At 41.9% G+C, this 19,204-nt stretch overlaps 1 protein-coding gene across 3 annotated transcripts; it reads left to right on the top strand.

Moving 5' to 3' along the window:
• Positions 1 to 4,248: 4,248 nt before the first annotated feature.
• ARL14EPL (ARF like GTPase 14 effector protein like) lies at positions 4,249 to 14,617 on the top strand. 3 transcript variants are annotated; one of them, XM_072031264.1, is made up of 6 exons: positions 4,249 to 4,539; positions 7,642 to 7,723; positions 10,685 to 10,795; positions 11,202 to 11,321; positions 13,772 to 13,911; positions 14,127 to 14,617. In XM_072031264.1, exons 4-6 carry the CDS (start codon positions 11,211 to 11,213, stop codon positions 14,347 to 14,349), a joined length of 474 nt encoding a protein of 157 aa, XP_071887365.1. In that variant the 5' UTR covers positions 4,249 to 4,539; positions 7,642 to 7,723; positions 10,685 to 10,795; positions 11,202 to 11,210; the 3' UTR covers positions 14,350 to 14,617. The 3 variants fall into 3 exon arrangements, with proteins under 3 accessions (XP_071887365.1, XP_071887366.1, XP_071887367.1); XM_072031265.1 differs by lacking the exon at positions 4,249 to 4,539 and adding an exon at positions 5,251 to 6,773; XM_072031266.1 differs by lacking the exon at positions 4,249 to 4,539 and having other exon boundaries at positions 10,671 to 10,795.
• The last annotated feature ends 4,587 nt before the right edge of the window (positions 14,618 to 19,204 follow it).

Genomic DNA, 19,204 nt, shown 5'->3' with positions numbered 1-19,204 from the left:
TCTAAATCCTTTTTTTTTTTTTTCCTGTCTAAATATCAGAACAAAGGGTGTGGTACAAGTTTTTGGCAAAAACACATAAGGAAGCTGGAAAAGCTTTATATTCTGTTTTGCTTATCTGCACTCCGGCCTTGGGCAAGTCATTTCATCTGCTGCTTTCCAATTCTCTGTTTGTAAGATGCAAAGGGGATAATAATTTAGAACAGTGTCATGAAACATAGACTTGTTAATGGCTTCAGAGCTGTGGACAGAAAAGGAATAAAGAAATATCATCTTTTAATTATAATAAATTGACACCTTGTCATTTAAACTTTATTTTTCTTGAGCAGATCTGTAAAGGTTTGTGCTGAAAGTGTTTACATTCATGTTCATGTTTGATTAGGAACAGGCTTTTGAAGAGACCTTCCCTGTTGTCTCTGTTATCATGCTTTAACCCCCAGGACAGTCTTGGGGTATGTGAACCAGATTCTTTTTGGAAAAAATTAAACAAGGAAATGATCAGCTCTTGGGATGCAAGTAATAAGCTCCATTATTTGATGGTCTTTTTTTTTTTCATGGCCCTAGGTTACAACTAGTCCAAAGTAAGCCCTCTGAAACATCATCAAGTGTTTCCATTCTTGTGGCACAGATCTGTATGCTAATTTAAACACAGGTTAAATCATCTTGCTTACTCAGTGCTTCAGACATGACGGACACAGAATTCAGGCCTCTAGAGTACTAATACTAGCAAAACATATTAGCTTGTGTGTAAAGAATTATGGGTTCCTCAGTTCAAGCAATTCATTTGTGTGGTAATAGCGTTATGGCAAAGCTACTTGTACTGGTGCTCTGGTTAACACAGAAAACAGTGTTACATAGATGCGTAGGAAACCCAACAAGTTCAGTACCACATGGTGAGGAGACAAGGAATGTAAAAACAGACTTGTTGACACAAAGAATTTTTCATTGAAAAGAATTTTTCACCTCTAAATGCACTTAAGGAAAATGTAGCCATATTGGATGTAATGAAAATTCTTTGCTTCTCTGTGGTGCAAAACAAACCCTGTAGCTGTTGTGACACTACCCAAGAATCCCTTTAACACTTGGGCATTACCAGCTGGTGCAGCCAGATTTGTCCTGAAACTATTTGATCTCTTTAGCAGTTGATCCAGTTAAAGGTAGTGCCAAAGAAAATTGCGTGCAGTCTTGAGGGTTTTCATCAAGCTGATTCAGACAGCAGACCCATTCAGCTAGGCTATGATGAGTTGGAGGGGTTTTAAATCAGCATGTCCCTGGACTCCCCTTAGTCAATCAGTAGCTTTGCCTTATTAGCCATCAGATGGGCTAAGCAAAGCATGAGAAAGTCATTGCTGTAAGATTTATGGACTAAAGTTTCTGTAACAATGTTTAGCCTGTAAGACTAGCATGTTCAAACCATTTCCTTCCAGCTGTGAGCAACCACTCATCCTCTCTAACCACTCTCCCCTTTCCTTATTATTCTTTTATGATATTTTCTTCTTTCTACTGAAGAAAAATCTTAATTGAAAAACAAAACAAAACAAAAACAAAACACCAAAAAATAACCATTATGTAAATAAGGATTAAAACAGTTTTAAACTAGAAGTTATTTTCAAATAGGCAGTCCTGACTGATGTGCACCTCTTGGCTGACATTCTGTCTTTCAGACTGTAGTTGAACAGTTTTCGTGACAGAGGGAAATGCTGAAGGTGATTTCTGAGCAAGCTGCCTGTGTAGGATCTCTCTTGCTTCCAGAGTGTGGTGGTTTTACCATGCTAGGCAGCTAAACACCACAACCACTCTCTCACTCCCCCTCCCTAGATGAGGAGGGGAAGAAGTAAAGTAAAGAACAACTCACAGGTTGAGATAAGGATAATTTAATTAAAGGAAAAAAAAATATATTTACGAAAGATTATTATTAACTAAATAATTTAACTAAAGGGGAAAAAAGAGAAAGGGGAAAAGGAAAGGGGGAAAGGGAAAAAACAAAACAAAACAAAACAAAACAAATAAAGGTTATGTGGAAATGCAGAGGAAAGAAATTACTCTCTACTTCCCACAAATGAGCAATGCTTGACCACATCCTTGGAACAGGGCCTCAATGCATGTAGCTGGTGCTCGGGAGGAGGACTGACGTTTTTGCAATGAGAGCCCACCCTTCCGCTCTTCTTCCTTTTTCCACCTTTTATTGCTGAGTGTGACACCATATGATAGGGAATATTGCTTTCTTTGGTTTAGGTCAGCTGGCCTGGTGATGTTTCTTTTCTCACTTTTTTGCCCACCCCCTAGAAGGGTTAGAGAGAGTCCTGATGCTGTGCCAGCACTGCTCAGCAGCAGACACAACACTGGTGTGATAACACTGCTGTTCCAGCTACAAGTGCAGAGCACAACACTGGATGGGCTGCTGCAGGGAAAGCTAACATCCCAGCCAGACCCAGTACACAGAGTCCACACATTTGTACATGGTGGCATCAGTAGCTGTACCATATCAGTTCGTACTGCCATTGAATACAAGTTGAGCATAGACATTTGGGAGTGGCAAATGGGAGCTGCAGCAAGGGAGGGTGAGGTGGAGGAAAGGAATCCATGACGAGCTGGAAAGCTGATTTATTGCAAAGGGAGATGAGGTGAAAGGAAGTTCATTAAAAATGATTATGAGGACATGGATGGGAAATGAGCTTTTATAGTACTTACGCAGGCTGTGTAGGTGGCATGGGGCAAGCAGTTGTGACGATGTAGGGGTGTGTAGGGAAATTTCCAGAGAGAGGAGGTGTCATTAATAGGCAGGATGTATTCAGTGGGCCCTGAGGTAAAAAACACAGATATGATGGGAAAAGATTAGCCTTTTGGCTTATGTCCTGCTCTCTGCCCTGAGAGAGTGTAAGTCAAAAAGTTAAGCTTGTTCTGAGTTTATGGCACACATGCACGACTGGCCAGGAGTCTCAAGGGGAACTGTAAGGATGTGGAAGAAATTATGCAATGGAAGGAGTAAGGGACCTGACAGAATATTTGGGAAGGGAGGATGAAAACAGGTGAGAGGGTTATGGTATAAAAAGGAGACAGGATGAAGAAGAAAGTGAGGGAAGCAAGATCCAAGGGGAACAAGAATAAGGTATAGATGGTTCAGGCATCTTGAGTGTGTTGAGTGCCCTGCTTCCTTGCCCTGAAGTAACTCAACCTAAGGTATGTCAAAGGATTATGTTGTGTTCTCCATTGTTCATCTAGATGGGGATTAATAATCCCAACAAAGGTATCCCTGTCCTCGTGTGGGTCATCCACAGCTCCTCAGCAGTGTCCCTTCCCCTGGCCTGAATTGCCCACAGGCTGCAGTCCCCTCACAGGTGTTCATCCTCCAGCACCAAGCAGTGCTAGACATCTTCTGCCCTGTGCCACCTGTTGTGTCTGTCCCACCAGCCCATGCCCTTTTCCTCCCTGGCACCCTGAGGAGCTCTTGGGGCAGGTGAGGAGAAAGAAATCAGCTGTGGAGTCTGAGCAGTGAGGCACAGGCCCCACGCCACCTGGCTATGTAAATAGTATGTGTGCACAGGGCAGGAGGACCAGCCTGATCCTTTCAGGGTTGTTGTGAGTCCCAGAAAAGGTGGGTATGGGGTGGGGAAAAGGGGACACGGGCTAAAGTGTCATGAACGAAGAGTGATGTGGCCTCACCACACGCACATTGTGTAGAGAGACTCACAGAGCACAAAAAGAGCTGTCACCTCCACACACCCTGTCCCAGGGGTGCAGGGGCTCCTCTCTAGCAAAGACAACAGGCCCTGATCTTTCAGGTGCCATTTTCTGTCTTTCTTTGCAACGTGACGTTATCTGAGGGAAGGACCTGAGAGGGGATGGTGGGCTGGGGTGTGGTGGGCTAGCTGGAACCAGCTGCCATATGCCCAACCTTATCTGTTTCACTTCCCTTTTATGAGAGGACCAGGGGAGAAAATGACATGAAAAATCTTATGGATCAAGACAAAGACAGGGTGATTGGTTACTGTTAGTGTCATGGGCAAAAACAGACTTGACTTGGGGAAGATGAGTTTAATTCATTGCCAAGTAGGTAGCTGAGAAACAAAACTAAAACAATAAAAGCACTCCTCCCCCCTCCATCCTTCCTCCCAGGCAGAAGAAATTTGCTCCCTCATCCTCCTCCCTGGGCGATGCAGGGGAATGGGGAGCAGCAGTTGTGTTTGGTCTGTAATGGTTCCTCTTTGCAGCCCCTTCCTCCTCATGCTCTTCCCTGCTCCTGTATGGGTCCTCTCTGTGCACTGCAGTCTCTCACATAAGAGCTTGCTAGGAGCACCTGCTCCACTCCTCCTTTGATGACCCTTGTGCCTTGGTGGCTGTTCTCGCTTTTTTAGATTTTAATTTCCTCACTCCTCTCTTTGCCTGGCATTTTCACCCTTTCCTAAACACTTTCCCAAAGCACCTCTTGCCCTGCTGGGGGGCTGTTGGTGGCGGTTGGAACCAGCCATGACCCAGCAGCGCGGGGATGTGCTGGCCACCTCCCACCGAGCTCCCCACAGCTCCTGCTGCCAGCATCCGGATGTGTGTGGGTGGTAAAGGGAGGAGATAACCATACAGGGGGTTATGGCATGGCCTGGGGTGGCATGGCATAACATGGCCATGAGGGAAGAGCAGCCATGCCGGCAGGTGTGGAGGCCATGGGCCCAAGGGAGGAAGCTGGATGACCCTCTCCCAACAGCAACACAGGGCTTGTGAGGGTTGTGGGGAAAGGCCTGGCTGAGGCAGCCCGCCTGAGCTAGGGTGTTATGGAAAACAAGAAAAGAGTTAAGCCATGTCTCTGGCTTTGGGCTTGAAACAGCACTGGTTGGGAGGAAGCAGCCTCTTTTGCTGCCATGAGGCCTCTCAGTGGTGGGGTTGTGGACAAAACTTGCTGGTGCCAAGCTGGTCTGGAGGCAGGATTCACAGCTCCTGCCCTGGGGAGAAAGGTGTTTTGTTCTCCCCTGGTGTCACACAAGACTTTTGTGACCTCCTCTTATCAATATCTCTACAAATGATTTTGTAGTGATCTTGTCAGAGCACCTTTTTTTTTTTTTAATTTATTTATTATTATTTTTTTTCTTTCCACTGAACACCTCACCTGTAATTACATTTAAATAATGAAACCACAGAGCCCCAAGAAACTATTTACAAAAGGGGTAAGGACATTACACACTCATTTTTAATGCTTTTAAATCCAGTCTCTCCTTTCCAGCTGCCTCTTTCCTGCTAGCTGCAGGATACAGATGCACTCAGGTGCATGGGAAGTACCAGCAGAGGCAGTATTCAGTCTGCTTATCTGATGCTGTTCTGAAAAACTACCAGCAGCAATCTGTTTCCAATCAGTTGCAAATTTTTTATTGCCATTTAATGGTGGAGGGAATTTGCACGGAGGAAAGTTGACAGTGAAATGAATAATTCAGTCTCCCTGCAGAATAAAGCCTGTCCAGTGTTGGCCTGGCCACTGAGATACTTGCATAATACTCTTATCTTTTGGGTGATGAAACAGAAACCTGTTTATATATCAGCCAATAAGTTTATATTGCAGATCTCAGTGGCACAGAAGGAAGGTGCAGTGGTTTTGGCTGGGATTGTTAATTTTCTCCATAGCATCCTGTATGGTGCTGTGTTTTAGATTTGGAACCAAAATTGCTGATAACACATCAATGTTTCAGCTCTTGCTGAGCAGTGCTTGCACAGAGCCAAAGGCTTTTCAGTTTCTTATGCTGCCCTGCCAGCAAGGAGGCTAGGTGTGTGCAAGGAGCTGGGATGGAGCAGGGCTGACCCTAACTGACCAAAGAGATGCCCCATATTACATGACATCATGGTCAGCAATAAAACTGGGGGTAAAGGAGAAAAGGGGGGATGTTTAGAGTGATGGCATTTGTCTTCCCAAGAAACTGTTAAGCATGATAAGCTCTGCTCTCCTGGAAGTGTCTGAACATTGAATGAATTCCTTGCTTTGACTTGCTTGCATGTGCCACTTCTGATTTACCTATTCAGCTGTCTTTCCTTCCTCCACCCCCCCCATACCACTTCTGGGGGAGTTGGTTCTTCTCCCTTCCCCTCCCTTTCCCTCACCTCCCCTCTCCTCCTTTCTACTCTCCACTCCCCTCCTCTCCCCTCTGCTCTCCTCTCCTCTCCTTGAAATAATAGGGACATTTGCATCACATCTCCCAATACATATTTGCAGTCGCATACTCAGAGAAGGGAAGATTTGGCTCTGTAGGAACCACTGGGAGTTTTGCCCCTGGTATCAATCCCTCTAAATGTCACCAAAAGCTTTAATGTATGTGTATACCCTCACTCATAGCCTAACATAGTACCAAACTATTCTGAGTAGATTTCAGGCTGCTAGTTATTATCTGACATGATAAAAACAAACAAACTAACTAACTAAAAAAAAAAAAAACAACACACAAGCCTGATAATGAACACAAAGTTCAAAAGTTCATATATGTATAAGTATTAGGAGGACACCAAACTGAAGAATATGAGATATTAAACATAACCTGGTTTAATAATACATTTTGTGTTTGTAGAGATATTAATTCCTCTTTTCTGCATTATATGGAAAGATCAGAAGAATAATGAAAAATATGTAGGAAAATAAAACAGGTGGTAGTTTTTTATCTGTTTCTTATTGTTGCAGGAGTACCTTGGAGGTTTAGATTTTTCTTTTCCCTTGAGGGATTTCTGTTTTATTTTTCAGGGCAAGGAAGACAGTCTGGGAAACAAAACAAGTGCATGTGTAGTATCATTTAAATCACCTAGCTAAGGTCTGCTGCTAGAATGTGTTGTGTTTTTTTTTTGTTTTGTTTTGGTTGGTTGGTTGTTTTTGTTTGTTTTTTGGTTTTAAAAATGTTTGGAGGGAAAGAAAAGAAAATAGTAAATAATAAATATACTTGCCCTCAGACTGGGTTGTGAAATGCCTCCTAGAATGGATGGATGCAGCTGATGAAGTTAAAAGGATGTTCTGAACTATTTGTCTAAGCACACAGAAGAATTTATAAGACTTGACAGCTTTGGATGTTCTTTAGGTTTTAATAGCATTCTAGGGAAGAGCAGTGAAAGCCATCGATGATTGTGGCATGCTGGCAATTGGCATCTGGAGGTAACAGGAGGAGCCTGAATTGTCTCCATAAACAGTCATGAAAGGCAGCAAGCTGAACCGTGAGGTTGTGATGTCAGTGTAGCTATTAGGGAGCATATGTATTTGGTGATTTTTGACTATTGGAGATGGAAACAGAATCCAAACATTTTGTCTAAAAGTTATATGGTAGAATATGACTTCACTGCATCCTTGTTCTGAAACAAACAAACAAACAAAAAAAAAAAACAAAACAAAACAAAACAAAACAAAAATTTTGTAAAATGCAATAGTTATTACAGTTTTGTTATTTAGTTATTCTTTAAGATAAAAAAGCTTATACGTTTGTTCTGTGAAGACACAACAGATGAAAGTAACACGAGGATTCTTATTCCCATTTTTATTGTTTCTCTATTTACACTCTTTGTGATAAGTACTACTTAAAAAACATAATTAATGAGACAGGAAGTGTGAGGTTCTTTAAGACAGTTACCTGGCACTGTCTTCAGCCTGCTTCTCCGGGGAATGTTATTTTGATTATTTGTCTTCTGTTTCAGTCACTGTGGGGCTGACGTCATACTCTCACTGTCAGAGGAATTGTGCAGCAAGAAACCTGTGCTGTGACAGCCTCCTTCCCTGGTAAGCACAACATAAAATTCTGGAGAAGCTCCTTTCTTTCTTATGGTCTACTCTGAACTGATCATATCCCCTTCAGAACTGCAGTTTTTCAGAAGGTGAGTCTGGCAGATCTCTTCTGCCTATTGCATGACCACCTGCAGGTGCACATGGTTTTTAAATTCTCTCTTAGGGTTCTGCTAAAGGATCCCCCACTTCCACGTATGGAGGAAAGGCTCTTGGACTGGAAGGGAAAATTCATGATGATTAGTTTTATTTTACTGGGAGAGGGTGGGATTTGCTCTGAGGGACTCTTGTCACAGAATGGGCCACTCTGTCACCATGGAGCAATCTCTGTCACCACCAGAGCAATCCCTTGCTGAGCTGCGAAAGAGACCTATTTGTTCATTTGATCTACGTTTCCTTGCTGCCTTAAAGGCCATCTTGTGAACACAAATGCACATTTTGGGGTATGAGAGAAGGTGTACACAAGGTGGTAAGTGGCCTTTCCACTTCATGGCAGCTCAGCCCACAACTGATTCTGAGGAAGACTAATTTATTCTCATCCTTAATTAGGCTGTCACCAGATTTCCTATAGAGATTTCAAGATGCATATGAGAATGTACCACAAACCTGACTACTGGTCTCAGCCCACCGACATCTCTGAAGAACTCCTTTATGAGGAAGATGTGACCATTGAAATGTCTCAATCTAGTCCATGTGGGTATAGGGTTGCACCCTCTTTTGCCCTGGTGAAGGTGAGGGACATGGTTACAGATCCAAGCCAGAGGTCCCCTGGAGTGAACAAATGCAGCTTGAAAACAGCGTGCATTCACTCTGGAAAGCCCTACAGAGATACTAGCTGTAGGCTGCTGAAGTATCTGGAATGGTGGTCATCACGTTTCACCAGCTGAAATATTTAGACAGTGCAATCTGCAAGGATCATAAATAGGAATATTAAATTCTTGAAAGAGCAATACAGGAAAATATTTCTCTTATGAAAATCATAAACAAATGCAGCTCCTTCCAAATCCCAACATCTTCTGAAACTGTTCTCTGAACAGAAACATCTGTCACTTGGATAAGACCAAGTCTCTTTTAATATAACACAGCCTCTGATTTTTTTCCTCCCCTAATCGCCTTTTAGCTTTGCTTTTGGCTGTGCCAAGGATCTGTGTTGAAATTGCCATTTCTCAGCCATATGCTGCAGTCACAGCAGTATTTTGAGTTGTGGCTGATCACCCCCAGGAAGATCTTGCTCTGTTAAAGAGATTTTGGAGAGCAGAGTTTTTGGGGGAGGAACAGTGCAACTAGTGGCTTTCCTCTAAAGACATCAGAGTTGAAATCTGAATGAAAATGACTGGAGTTGAATGCATTGTCAATGGTTTATCACTACAGCCAGACACAGTAGACCAAAAGTTTACTCACATTAGATGGATAAACAGTGCTTTAGGAAAAAAAAAAAAAAAATCATTTCCTCTGGTTTTGCAGACTTGAGAGTGGATGTCTGAGTTTCACAGTCTCCCTCTTTTCCCCATCCTTCCCCCCTGTCCGGACATGTTCTGGAGGAAAATGAGTCCTGTGGGTCTTACCAGTTTCTAAATCTTGCACAGTTTCCTAGTCCCTTAGTGTCTTTCCTGGAGATTAAAACTTAACACTTGATATTTACAATTATGTGGAGACAGAAATGTGCTACATTTTCTCTGCAGAATATACTCAATGAGCACCTGTGAGGGTATTTGAAGTATGTTGTTTGGAAAGAGACACGGCCTTGTTCCTTTTCTGCCAAGATTTTAGAAGTGGCATCCGATTTGGGATATTTGGCTCCAGATAAAAGCTAGGACCTAGTTTACAAAGGGGTCAAATATTTACAACACCTAAAGACACTGGGAAATTCTGCACACTTACAGTGGTAGGTGCTGATGGCTGTCCTGCTCCTGCAGGACAAGCAGGCAAAGATGATGCTCGTGCATACTGATAAAGTGCTTTGACAATGTTATGTGCATGGTTGAACATAAGAGTAGATGTAGGAGGAAAATCCTTATCAGGACTCCAGGCTGAGTGCAAACTAAGACCAGTGTTCACTTTCTGCGGAGTGGTGGCTTTCTCTCTTGTTTTATTTGTGTGTCCCTAGCAAATTTGCAGGGTAGCAGGCTCTCCCATAAAGCAAATGTTAGTTGCCTGTTAATAGCTTTTCTTTTCTAAGCCTATGAAGATACCTGAGTACCAGGACTGAAACTTGCTCCAGAGCACCCTGTTGTGAAGAGTGTCACTGAATAAGATAAAGGGAAAACCTCTCTGAAACAGTTTGAAGGCTATTCTTCTGCCTCTCAAAGAAAGTGTCACCTCCTGCTACTATGAGCTCACTTCTTTCTCATTGCTAATCCTATTTTAGCTGCGGAGAGGTATTAAAGGCCTGGACTCCTCTCCTGCTTCCCACAGAGAGATGCTGGCCCTTTGGTAATGGTTAAGCAAAGATCTCTGGAGCAGGGCTTGGGCAACAATCCTAATGCACAGGGTAACCTGGCAAAGACCCCTGTGCTAATTGGCAGAGGCAATGGGAGTGACTGGGCAGCACCAGGGGAAGGGTTAGAGGAACTCCAAAAAAAAGGTTAAATACTTCTGGTGCTGCTCGTGTTAATGCAGAGGCACTCGAGTTACATACATTGTACTAAGTTGTAAGCAAGTGGCTTCACAAGCTGAGTAAAAAGAAGTAGTTAACATCCATCCTGAACAGTTGTCACCACCGTTTCTGTGTGACAGGGAGGAGAAGGGTGGCATTTGTAAGGCAGACTCACAGAACCCATAGTCCTTGTGGGTGCTTTGTTAGCTGACTGAGTGATGCACTTTTTTTCCATTAAACCTAAAAAGTTAGGTATTATTACTATTATTAGCTATTATTATTATTACTAGGCTCTATTTATAAGCAAAAATCTCTTGCAAATCTAATGGCTGAAATATAAATGTCAAGAAGTTTTCTTCTAGTTAATCGGCTGAAAGCTTCCAGAACCACCCTCCCCACTCCAATCAGCCCACCCGCTAATTTTTGGAGCATTACAAAAAGAATTGCAGCTAGAACAACAGTGTCACCTTCTGGTAAGCGAAACGACTGCTCGTACCTTCTGTTGGCTTCAACTCCACTGGACACCACGGATGGCTTTTGTGCGTTCAGTGAGAATACCAGTCCTCACTTTTACATTAAAGGTGACAAAGCGGTGATGTGGAGTTAGTAGCAGACTCAGATATGACAGAATTTTTTTGAGTTTTGCTTAATGATGAATAATAGAATGACTTTGGTGATACAGCTCTATATTATATTATTTTAATGCAGTTTTAAAATCGGGGCTGATACTGTGCCGCATTTTGTTATGTGTTTGGTGTTGGTTAATAACACATAAATGTCTAATGTGGGTATCACCTACTAACCTTAAAATGTTCATTTAAAATTCTGAGATTCTTACACTTTTGTATATGTCTAACATGTGTGTATTTATCTCATAAGAATAATCAAATGAGTGATCACATGGAAGCAAATGGCAAGAAAAGCAACACTGGGCAGGAAACATCTGCAGAAGGAAATGTCTCTCCTGCCAAGGACTGCTCAAAAACCCAAAAAAGACTGGTATGACTTCTGTAGTCCCATTTTGTTGTCAAGATCCTTGCCATTTGCCTTCAATTTCTTTCATGATTATAAAAATAAAAAGCTGGACTCATAGGGAAATATCGGTAATGACAACAGCAAAATAGTCAAGTTTACAGGGCAGTAAGACAGAAGGCTAGGAGTATTTCAGAGCTCTAAGTAAATGTGAAAGAAAAAAAAAAAGTATTCTTAGAGGGATAGCTTATGATTTGTTTCCAACTTGAAATCACATTCTTTATGATCACAGGCTGTGATGATACTGGAATACATCTTCTGCACCAAAAATCTACCTCGTGCTCCAAAGCAGAAATGTCTGAATAATGTAGGTGCATGAGATTGCCCAGTTAGTTTTCATGAGAATTCAACTGAAGATGCACAGCACCAATGACCTGTAGTAAATAAGTCACTAAGTCACATCCGGTCACTAGTGGCATTCCCCCATTCCCCAGGGTTTGGTACTGGACCAGTCCTCTTTAATATCTTTATTGATAATCTGGATGAGGGGATCGAGTGCACCCTCAGTAAGTTTGTAGACAACATCAAGTTAGGTGCATGGTTTGATCTGCCCAAGGGGAGGAAGGCTCTGCAGGAGGATCTGGATAGGCTGCACCAATGGGCTGAGGTCAACTGCATGAAGTTCAACAAGGCCAAGTGCCGGGTCCTGCACCTGGGGCGCAATAACCCCAAGCAGAGCTACAGGCTGGGAGATGAGTGGTTGGAGAGCTGCCTGACAGAGAAGGACCTGGGCATAGTGTTTGATAGTCGGCTGAATATGAGCCAGCAGTGTGCTCGCTCAGGTGGCCAAGAAGGCCAATGGCATCCTGGCTTGTATCAGAAGCAGTGTGGCCAGCAGGGCTAGGGAAGTGATTGTCCCCCTGTACTCAGCTCTGGTGAGGTCACATCTCGAGTACTGTGTTCAGTTTTGGGTCCCTCACTACAAGAAGGACATCGAGGTGCTCAAGCAAGTCCAGAGAAGGGTGACAAAGCTGGTGAGGGGTTTGGAGTCTTATGAGGAGCAGCTGAGGGAGCTGGGGTTGTTCAGCCTGGAGAAAAGGAGGCTCAGGAGTGACCTTATTGCTCTCTATAGGTACCTTAAAGGAGGCTGTAGTGAGATGGGGGTTGGTCTATTCTCCCACTTGCCTGGCGACAGGACAAGGGGGAATGGGCTAAAGTTGCACTAGGGGAGGTTGGATTTTTTTTAGGTTGTATATTAGGAAGAACTTCTTTACTGAAAGGGTTGTTAGGCATTGGAATGGGCTGCCCAGGGAAGTGGTGGAGTCAACATCCCTGGAGGTCTTTAAAAGACGTTTAGATGTTGAACTTAGTGATATGGTTTAGTGGAGGACTTGTTAGTGTTAGGACAGAGGTTGGACTAGGTGATCGTGGAGGTTGCTTCCAACCTAGACAATCCTGTGATTCTGTGAAGTGCATTCAAGTGCATGCATATTTCTAAATCAGTAGATTGGAGTGACCTGCCACTGTTTTCTTCATGAGAAACAGTGAAGGAACTCAGCTGATTTTGAAAATCACTGTGGATTCTGAAAGGATCAACACCCTCCACAAAAGCCGAGAGGTGGCAACTCACCTCCATTTTAAAAATAAAATATCAATTTGTATGTACATTTATACCTGTGCATAATAAATTATAACTGAATATATAATGTCCACAGTCATTGTCTAAAGAGAAACTGACACAAAGCCCGAGATGACTTTAGAAATGACTGTCAACATACATGGGCTATGTGCAGTCACAGGAAACAGAGCTGAAGTTTTACCCCCAGAACTATTCAGCAGTTTTAGATAAGTGTAAACATGAATTCTATAAAGCATGCAAGAAAATACTTCCTCCTATATCTCAGAAACTGTGTCTTTACTAAAGGTGTTTAGTTTAGCTTCTTTACTTTTGTCTGTGCTTGTCCCTTGGTTGTCACTTACCAAATACACTAGCTGCTTCTCCACACATTTCCTTTGTCCCCAGACTGTTTGAACAAAGCAGAGTTATAGTCACCTCAGTGAAGATAAGGGCCAATCCAGCTGAGATGTGAATGATTGTATTACTTGTTTTTACATAATCAATCAAGTTGAAGAAAAAATATGTGATTTCTGCCTCCCACAAGACAACTTTCAAACCATGCCACTGTACCCAAGTAAGAATCTCTATTCAGTCCTGACTGACTGTTCCCTGTCCTGTTAGGTTCTACATTTTTAGTCAATGGAATAATCAATTAACAGCTAGACAAGGAAATATTTAAAACAATATTACCTTAATTTACATGTATGTTGAGTTTTGCCTCACCTTCCTATCTGTGTTGTTTTGAGTTATCAAGAATACTTACTGTCATTTGGAAGACAGGGAGGGCATTTGGTAGCTAGTAAATGTTTGTTCTACCTACAGAACTTTTTGTAACATTGCTCTTGTTTGTTTTTCTTAGCAACAAATCGAGAGACAACTAAAATTCTTAGCTTTTCAAAATCCAGGACCTCAGGTAGCTGACTTCAATCCTGAAACCAGAGAGCAGAAAAAAAAAGCGTGCATTTCACAGATGAACCAAGATTTTTTTAATAAGCCCAAGTAAGATATAATTTATTATATATTTCTATTTTAAAATGGCTATCATGCTGTTTACATTACATTATATTTACATTTATAAATGGAATGAATAAATGCATTAATATTTTTCAGAGTGATTTTTTATTACACATGAAAGCAGTTCTGGGAAAACAAACAAACAAACAAACAAACAAACAAAACAGTCTCTAATAATCACTTTTTCTTTGCTGTTGCAGAATTATGAAGAAGTATGACAAACATGGCCGGCTGCTTTGTAATAACATCGATTTGTGTGACTGCCTGGAAAAGAACTGCCTGGGTTGCTTCTATCCTTGCCCCAAATGCAATTCAAATAAATGTGGACCAGAATGTCGCTGCAACAGGAAATGGGTTTATGATACAATTGAGACTGAAGCTGGGAATGTGATCAGTGCTTTCCCATTTTTTATCAATGACTGATTTTGGGCTGACAGCTTTGGTGCCTGAGCAAAGTTCTAATTTCTTCACATTTTGTTAAAGTATATCTTGACTTTGTGAATTGTCTCTAGTGAAATATCTGGCAGTGGTGCTTGTGCTTCTTTATTGCTGCCTACCTAGCATACTTGAACCTTTCACATTAAATAAAAACATGCATTTCATTCTTCCATAGCCATGTGAGCTTTTCTGAGGCACCTAGTGAGTTCTTTCTGAATCCTGACTTTCTTAAAATAAAGGTGTATGGACTGCTGTGGACAGACGATTTTCTTACCCTGGGGAGCGGAACCACATTTCTTGTAACCTTTTTTTTTTTTTTTTTTCCAATCTCTCCACTTGTGCATTTACTCAGACATGTGACACATTCTTTTGTGAACACTTACCCAGGTGCCTTTCCCTTCTGATGCATTCATGTGTTGTATAGATTAAGTGGGAGTTATTTGAGCTAACACTGTCTTCTAAAACTAGGTCACCACCTTCTGTGTCACCCAGTATATAAAGAGGAGGAGAGTGGAAACTACTTGTCAGCTCTTTCTTGTTGTGTCCAGGCTACAAGACATTTTTTTCCCCGGCATTTTTTTCCCATCATCAGCATATGGTGCACTCTCCTCGACCAGTCATTAATTATAGCCCACACTGGAAATAAAGGGATTAGATATTTTTGCCTCTGGGCAGAAAAAGTCTCTTCAGTTCCAGAAGTCTTCTTCTTTCTAAAAGACATTACAGATTTCAAATACCACAACAGACACCCTGTCTTTTTAGGAGGTAGCTATTTTCATTCATAATGGGCACTCAGGGTCTCCTCTTACACCATTTTTAAGGAGTGAGGATCCTAAATCATGCAGGCTGTCCCAGACCATCTCAAATTGCATACTGCTAAGTGGGGGAATCATCCTCTGGGCCCACTGCTTGTTTTTCCTGAAGTGGCTCTCTGAATTTTGAAATTGGTAACATTTTTCTTCCCTACATGAGACTGTTGCCTGTGGACAGAGGCCCCCTGCTCCAAGGTACAGGTATCTCCCTGTAGGAGAAAATTCCTAGAACAGACCCCAAAAATACCTTAACATCAGAGCCTACTTCTGAGTTGATACCTCAGAATGATTTTTTGTCCCTTGCAGATAATGACACTTTAATACTTAAGCTTGTAGCATAAAAAGACACAGTACCAAGAAACTTAATAGTTATATCTGCTATGGTGGTTAAAATGCTCTATATTTGGCTCTCAAATCTGATCCTGTTACCTCAGATACCTCCCTGGTCCCAAAGTATCCTTTGACCTGTACTAGGAGTCCAAGAAGTCCACGACTACCTCTGAACCATATTCTTTTATGGAGGGTGGAAGTCTTACCAATATACTCAGGTTTGTCAATGGTTTCTTGTTCCAGGCATGCCACAAACTCCTTCTGAACTTGACAGAAGAAGCAGCTGTTGAAGAACATGAAGATGGCAGGAAGATGTCAGACTTTCTTTAAAATAATTTGGACAGATTTGAGCGAGCTCTTCTTTCCACTTAGAGGCAAAAAAAAATAAATAAAAATGTTTCTCAAGTGAATTCCTGTGGTAAAGTTACATTTTAAATTATATGTGTAATGTGATTAAACACCATGTGTAAGTATTCAGAATCCCGTTATTGAATTAATTAATTTTGCTTTATGTTTTCACACTCCCTCAGAATCACGGCCAAATGCAAAGGGTGAGAACTCTGTCACTAACACATTCAATGCAACCTTGAAAATATCAAAAAAACAAACACAAAAACAAGAACGAAAATCTGCAAAAATCAGAAGTGAGACCCAGGATAGGGATAATGAAAATGGGAGAAAGATGCAGAGGCACATCTGTTGAGGTTTGGGAGTGACTCCTTATTGTAGCAAGGAATGGCCCTACTAACTTTTCCCTTATTTCCAAGTTGGCAGCTGATTGTGAACAAATATAACCACTATTAGGACATTCAGACACAGGAAGAATAAGGAAGGAAGGGAGGGAGGAAGGGAGGCAGAAAGGAAAGAAGAAGAAGACTGTCACTGTTGTGGTTCAGCCCTACCATGCGGCTGAGCTCCACACAGCCACTTGCTCACTCACAGCTCCTGGTGCACCTCCAGCCTCCTCTCTGGTGGGGCAGCACCACAAGCTGAAAAGTCCTTGGCCCTGTGTTCTGCAACAACTGAAGCATTGCTATGTTATCAACCATATTTTCACCACAAATACAAAGCACAGCACCACATGAGCCTTTATGAAGAAAATTAACTCTATCCCAGCCAACATCAGGAGTCAGCTTATGCTTATACTAGTTGTGAAATTTAGTGGTAGATGCATGTATATAAAAATTACAAAGTTCCCACATCTGATAGCTGCCATTAAGCAATTACCTTATGCCACACTGGATGACACCGTGGTTACAAATAAAATCCACTAGCAGAAAAGGCAGAGGACATTTCTCAGCCTCTTATGAAAATGCCTGCTCTCCAGATGACACTAGATCATCCTTTTACCTTGTCAGTCTAAACAGAATGTTTTTCCTTAAGGAATGGGTTTGTTTTAGAAAGCTAGTACTTAAAATGATAAGGGGAGGCAGATCAATGAACTGTTCCATGAGGTCTGTCATTCCTTCTCTCTCTAGATTATGCAGGTTAAACAGTTCATGATACTGTCAGTTTACTTAGCATATCTGCTCCTTGTCCATGTGTCTGCTTTTGCTCACCAGTGATCCCACAGCAGTTTAAGGAAAGATGAAAGCACAGGTACACATCAAAGTATAGCCTACCTAAGATACCATCTGTTTGTCTCTTGCCTAAAAATTGATTCAATTTAATCTGAATTCATTGTAGCTTCCAGTCTATTTCTCTTGACTGACAGTTGGTGTGCATCTGGAAGTAGATATTCACCTTCTGCTTTCTTAGTTGTTATCACTGCAGGGAAGTATATGTCATATAAATGAATAATGTGCTCCTGTACAATTTTTGTGAAGGTAAAGATGTTCTTTCTCCACTAACTTCCCACATGCTTAAGCATTGTGCTATTGAGATCCTTTTTTCTGAAGACTCTACTGCACATCCTCTGCCATTTTTAAACTTGAAAATTCCGAGAAATAGATAGAGCTATAGAGCTATGAACATAACCTTGCTGTTTTGCCTCATTTTCCAGTTAGACTTTAAGCTAGACAGACACTGAAGACAAGCAGCATTCAACAATTTCTCTATACTTTTAGATATAATAAGTTGTCACAGCTGTGAGTAAAAAAAAAGGAAAAAAAAAAAAGAAACTAACCAGCCAACAAAACTAAACCAAAACACAACAACAACAACAACAAAAAGCAGCTCTCCTTGCATATTGCAAGGAATACTTAGAGCTGCTTCCAAAACAACAGCCAATCTAAACAAAATGTTAATAAAACTATTATTATGTGGCTCAAAGTGGCCACAGTGAAAGTCAAAGCCATTAAGTATTATGCCTTTGGACGTGAAGGTGTGCTAAAGAGAAAGACCCCTTGAGGTTTTATCAGACGAGTTAGAAGATGGGAATTTTGAATAAGTCAGTCTATCCCCTGTATTGCAACAATCTCCATCAAGAGGAAAAGAAAGGTTACTCTCATAGAGGAGTCCCTTCTGAGAGGAACAGAGGGCCCAATGTGCTGTCTGGATCCAACCCATGGGGAAGTCTTCTGCTTCCCTCAGGCCTAGGTCAGAGCTAATAAAGGGGTTGTTGTTGTGGAGTCTACTATAGACCACCCAGCCAGGATGATGACACTGATGAATCATTTTTAAGGAACTCAATGATACCTATAGATCAGCCACCCTTGTCCTTAGGGGTTACATCAGCTTGCTAGATGTTTACTGGGAATACCACACAGCTAATACACATGGGTCCAGGATGTTCCCAAAACACCAGGATAATAACTTATTGGTACAAGTACTTAGGGAGACAAGTAGGAAAGGTGCCCTCCTAGATCTGTTGCTTGTGAACAGAGAAGGTTTCATTGGTAAAGTGGCAATCAGTGGTTATTTGGTCAAAGTGACCATGAAGTAGTCAAGTTTAAAATCTTTGGCGATAGGAGGAGAACTGCCACCAAAACTTCAACCCTGGATATGGGGAGAGCAGACTTCAGGCTGCTCAAGGAACAGTTAATAAGGTCCCCTGGGAAACTGCATTTGAGGGCCTTAAAGTCCATCAGTGCTGGTCAGTTTTTAAGTACTACCTCTTCAGAGCACAGGAACAGGCAATTTCAAAATGTTGAAAGTCAAGCAGGCAGGGCAGAAGGTTGGTCAGGCAGAGCAGGGATCTTCTAGAGCTTAGGTAGAAACAGAGAGTGCACAGCCACTGGAAGTGAGGTCACGCAACATGGGAGGACTAGTAAGATGCTGTTTGCCTCTGTAGGTGATAGATAAGGGTGAGAAAATTTGTACGGCCAAGGCTCAATTAGAGTTGAAACTGGCCAGTACTGTGGAGAACAATAAAAATTTTTTGTTTTTGTTTTTTTGTTTGTTTTGTTTTGTTTTAAATATATGTTACCAGCAAAAGGAGAACCACAGCAAACATTGCTCTGTTACGTGATAAGGACTGTCACCTCACAAACAGAGATAAATAGATAAAGCAGAGACCTTTACCTTATTCACTTTTTTGCCTTCTTCACCTCTGTCTTCAACACCAATGATGTGCTCTGGGATCCCAAGTGCCCTGAGCTGGAGGACTGTGACTACAGTAAATTCCCAGCCAAGCCCAAACTTGCGCGGGACTTGCTTCTCCTGCTGGATGCATGGAAGTCCATGGGGACTGATGGGATTCGTCCCAGGGTACTCAGAGAGCTGGCTGATGGTATTGCAACATATCTCTCCACTATTTT

The sequence above is a fragment of the Anas platyrhynchos genome, chromosome Z (assembly GCF_047663525.1).
Source record: "Anas platyrhynchos isolate ZD024472 breed Pekin duck chromosome Z, IASCAAS_PekinDuck_T2T, whole genome shotgun sequence".
Classification (NCBI taxonomy): Eukaryota; Metazoa; Chordata; class Aves; order Anseriformes; family Anatidae; genus Anas; species Anas platyrhynchos.
Note: the sequence above shows the minus strand (reverse complement) of the source record. Positions and strands in the feature narration are given on the sequence as shown.

Bases quoted from the DNA above. Each gene is read 5' to 3' on its own strand.
- ARL14EPL (XM_072031264.1), top strand. From the start codon at position 11,211: ATGAGTGATCACATGGAAGCAAATGGCAAGAAAAGCAACACTGGGCAG. The intron at 11,322-13,771 runs GTATGACTTCTG...TGTTTTTCTTAG, and splicing joins CAAAAACCCAAAAAAGACTG to CAACAAATCGAGAGACAACT. The intron at 13,912-14,126 runs GTAAGATATAAT...TTGCTGTTGCAG, and splicing joins GATTTTTTTAATAAGCCCAA to AATTATGAAGAAGTATGACA.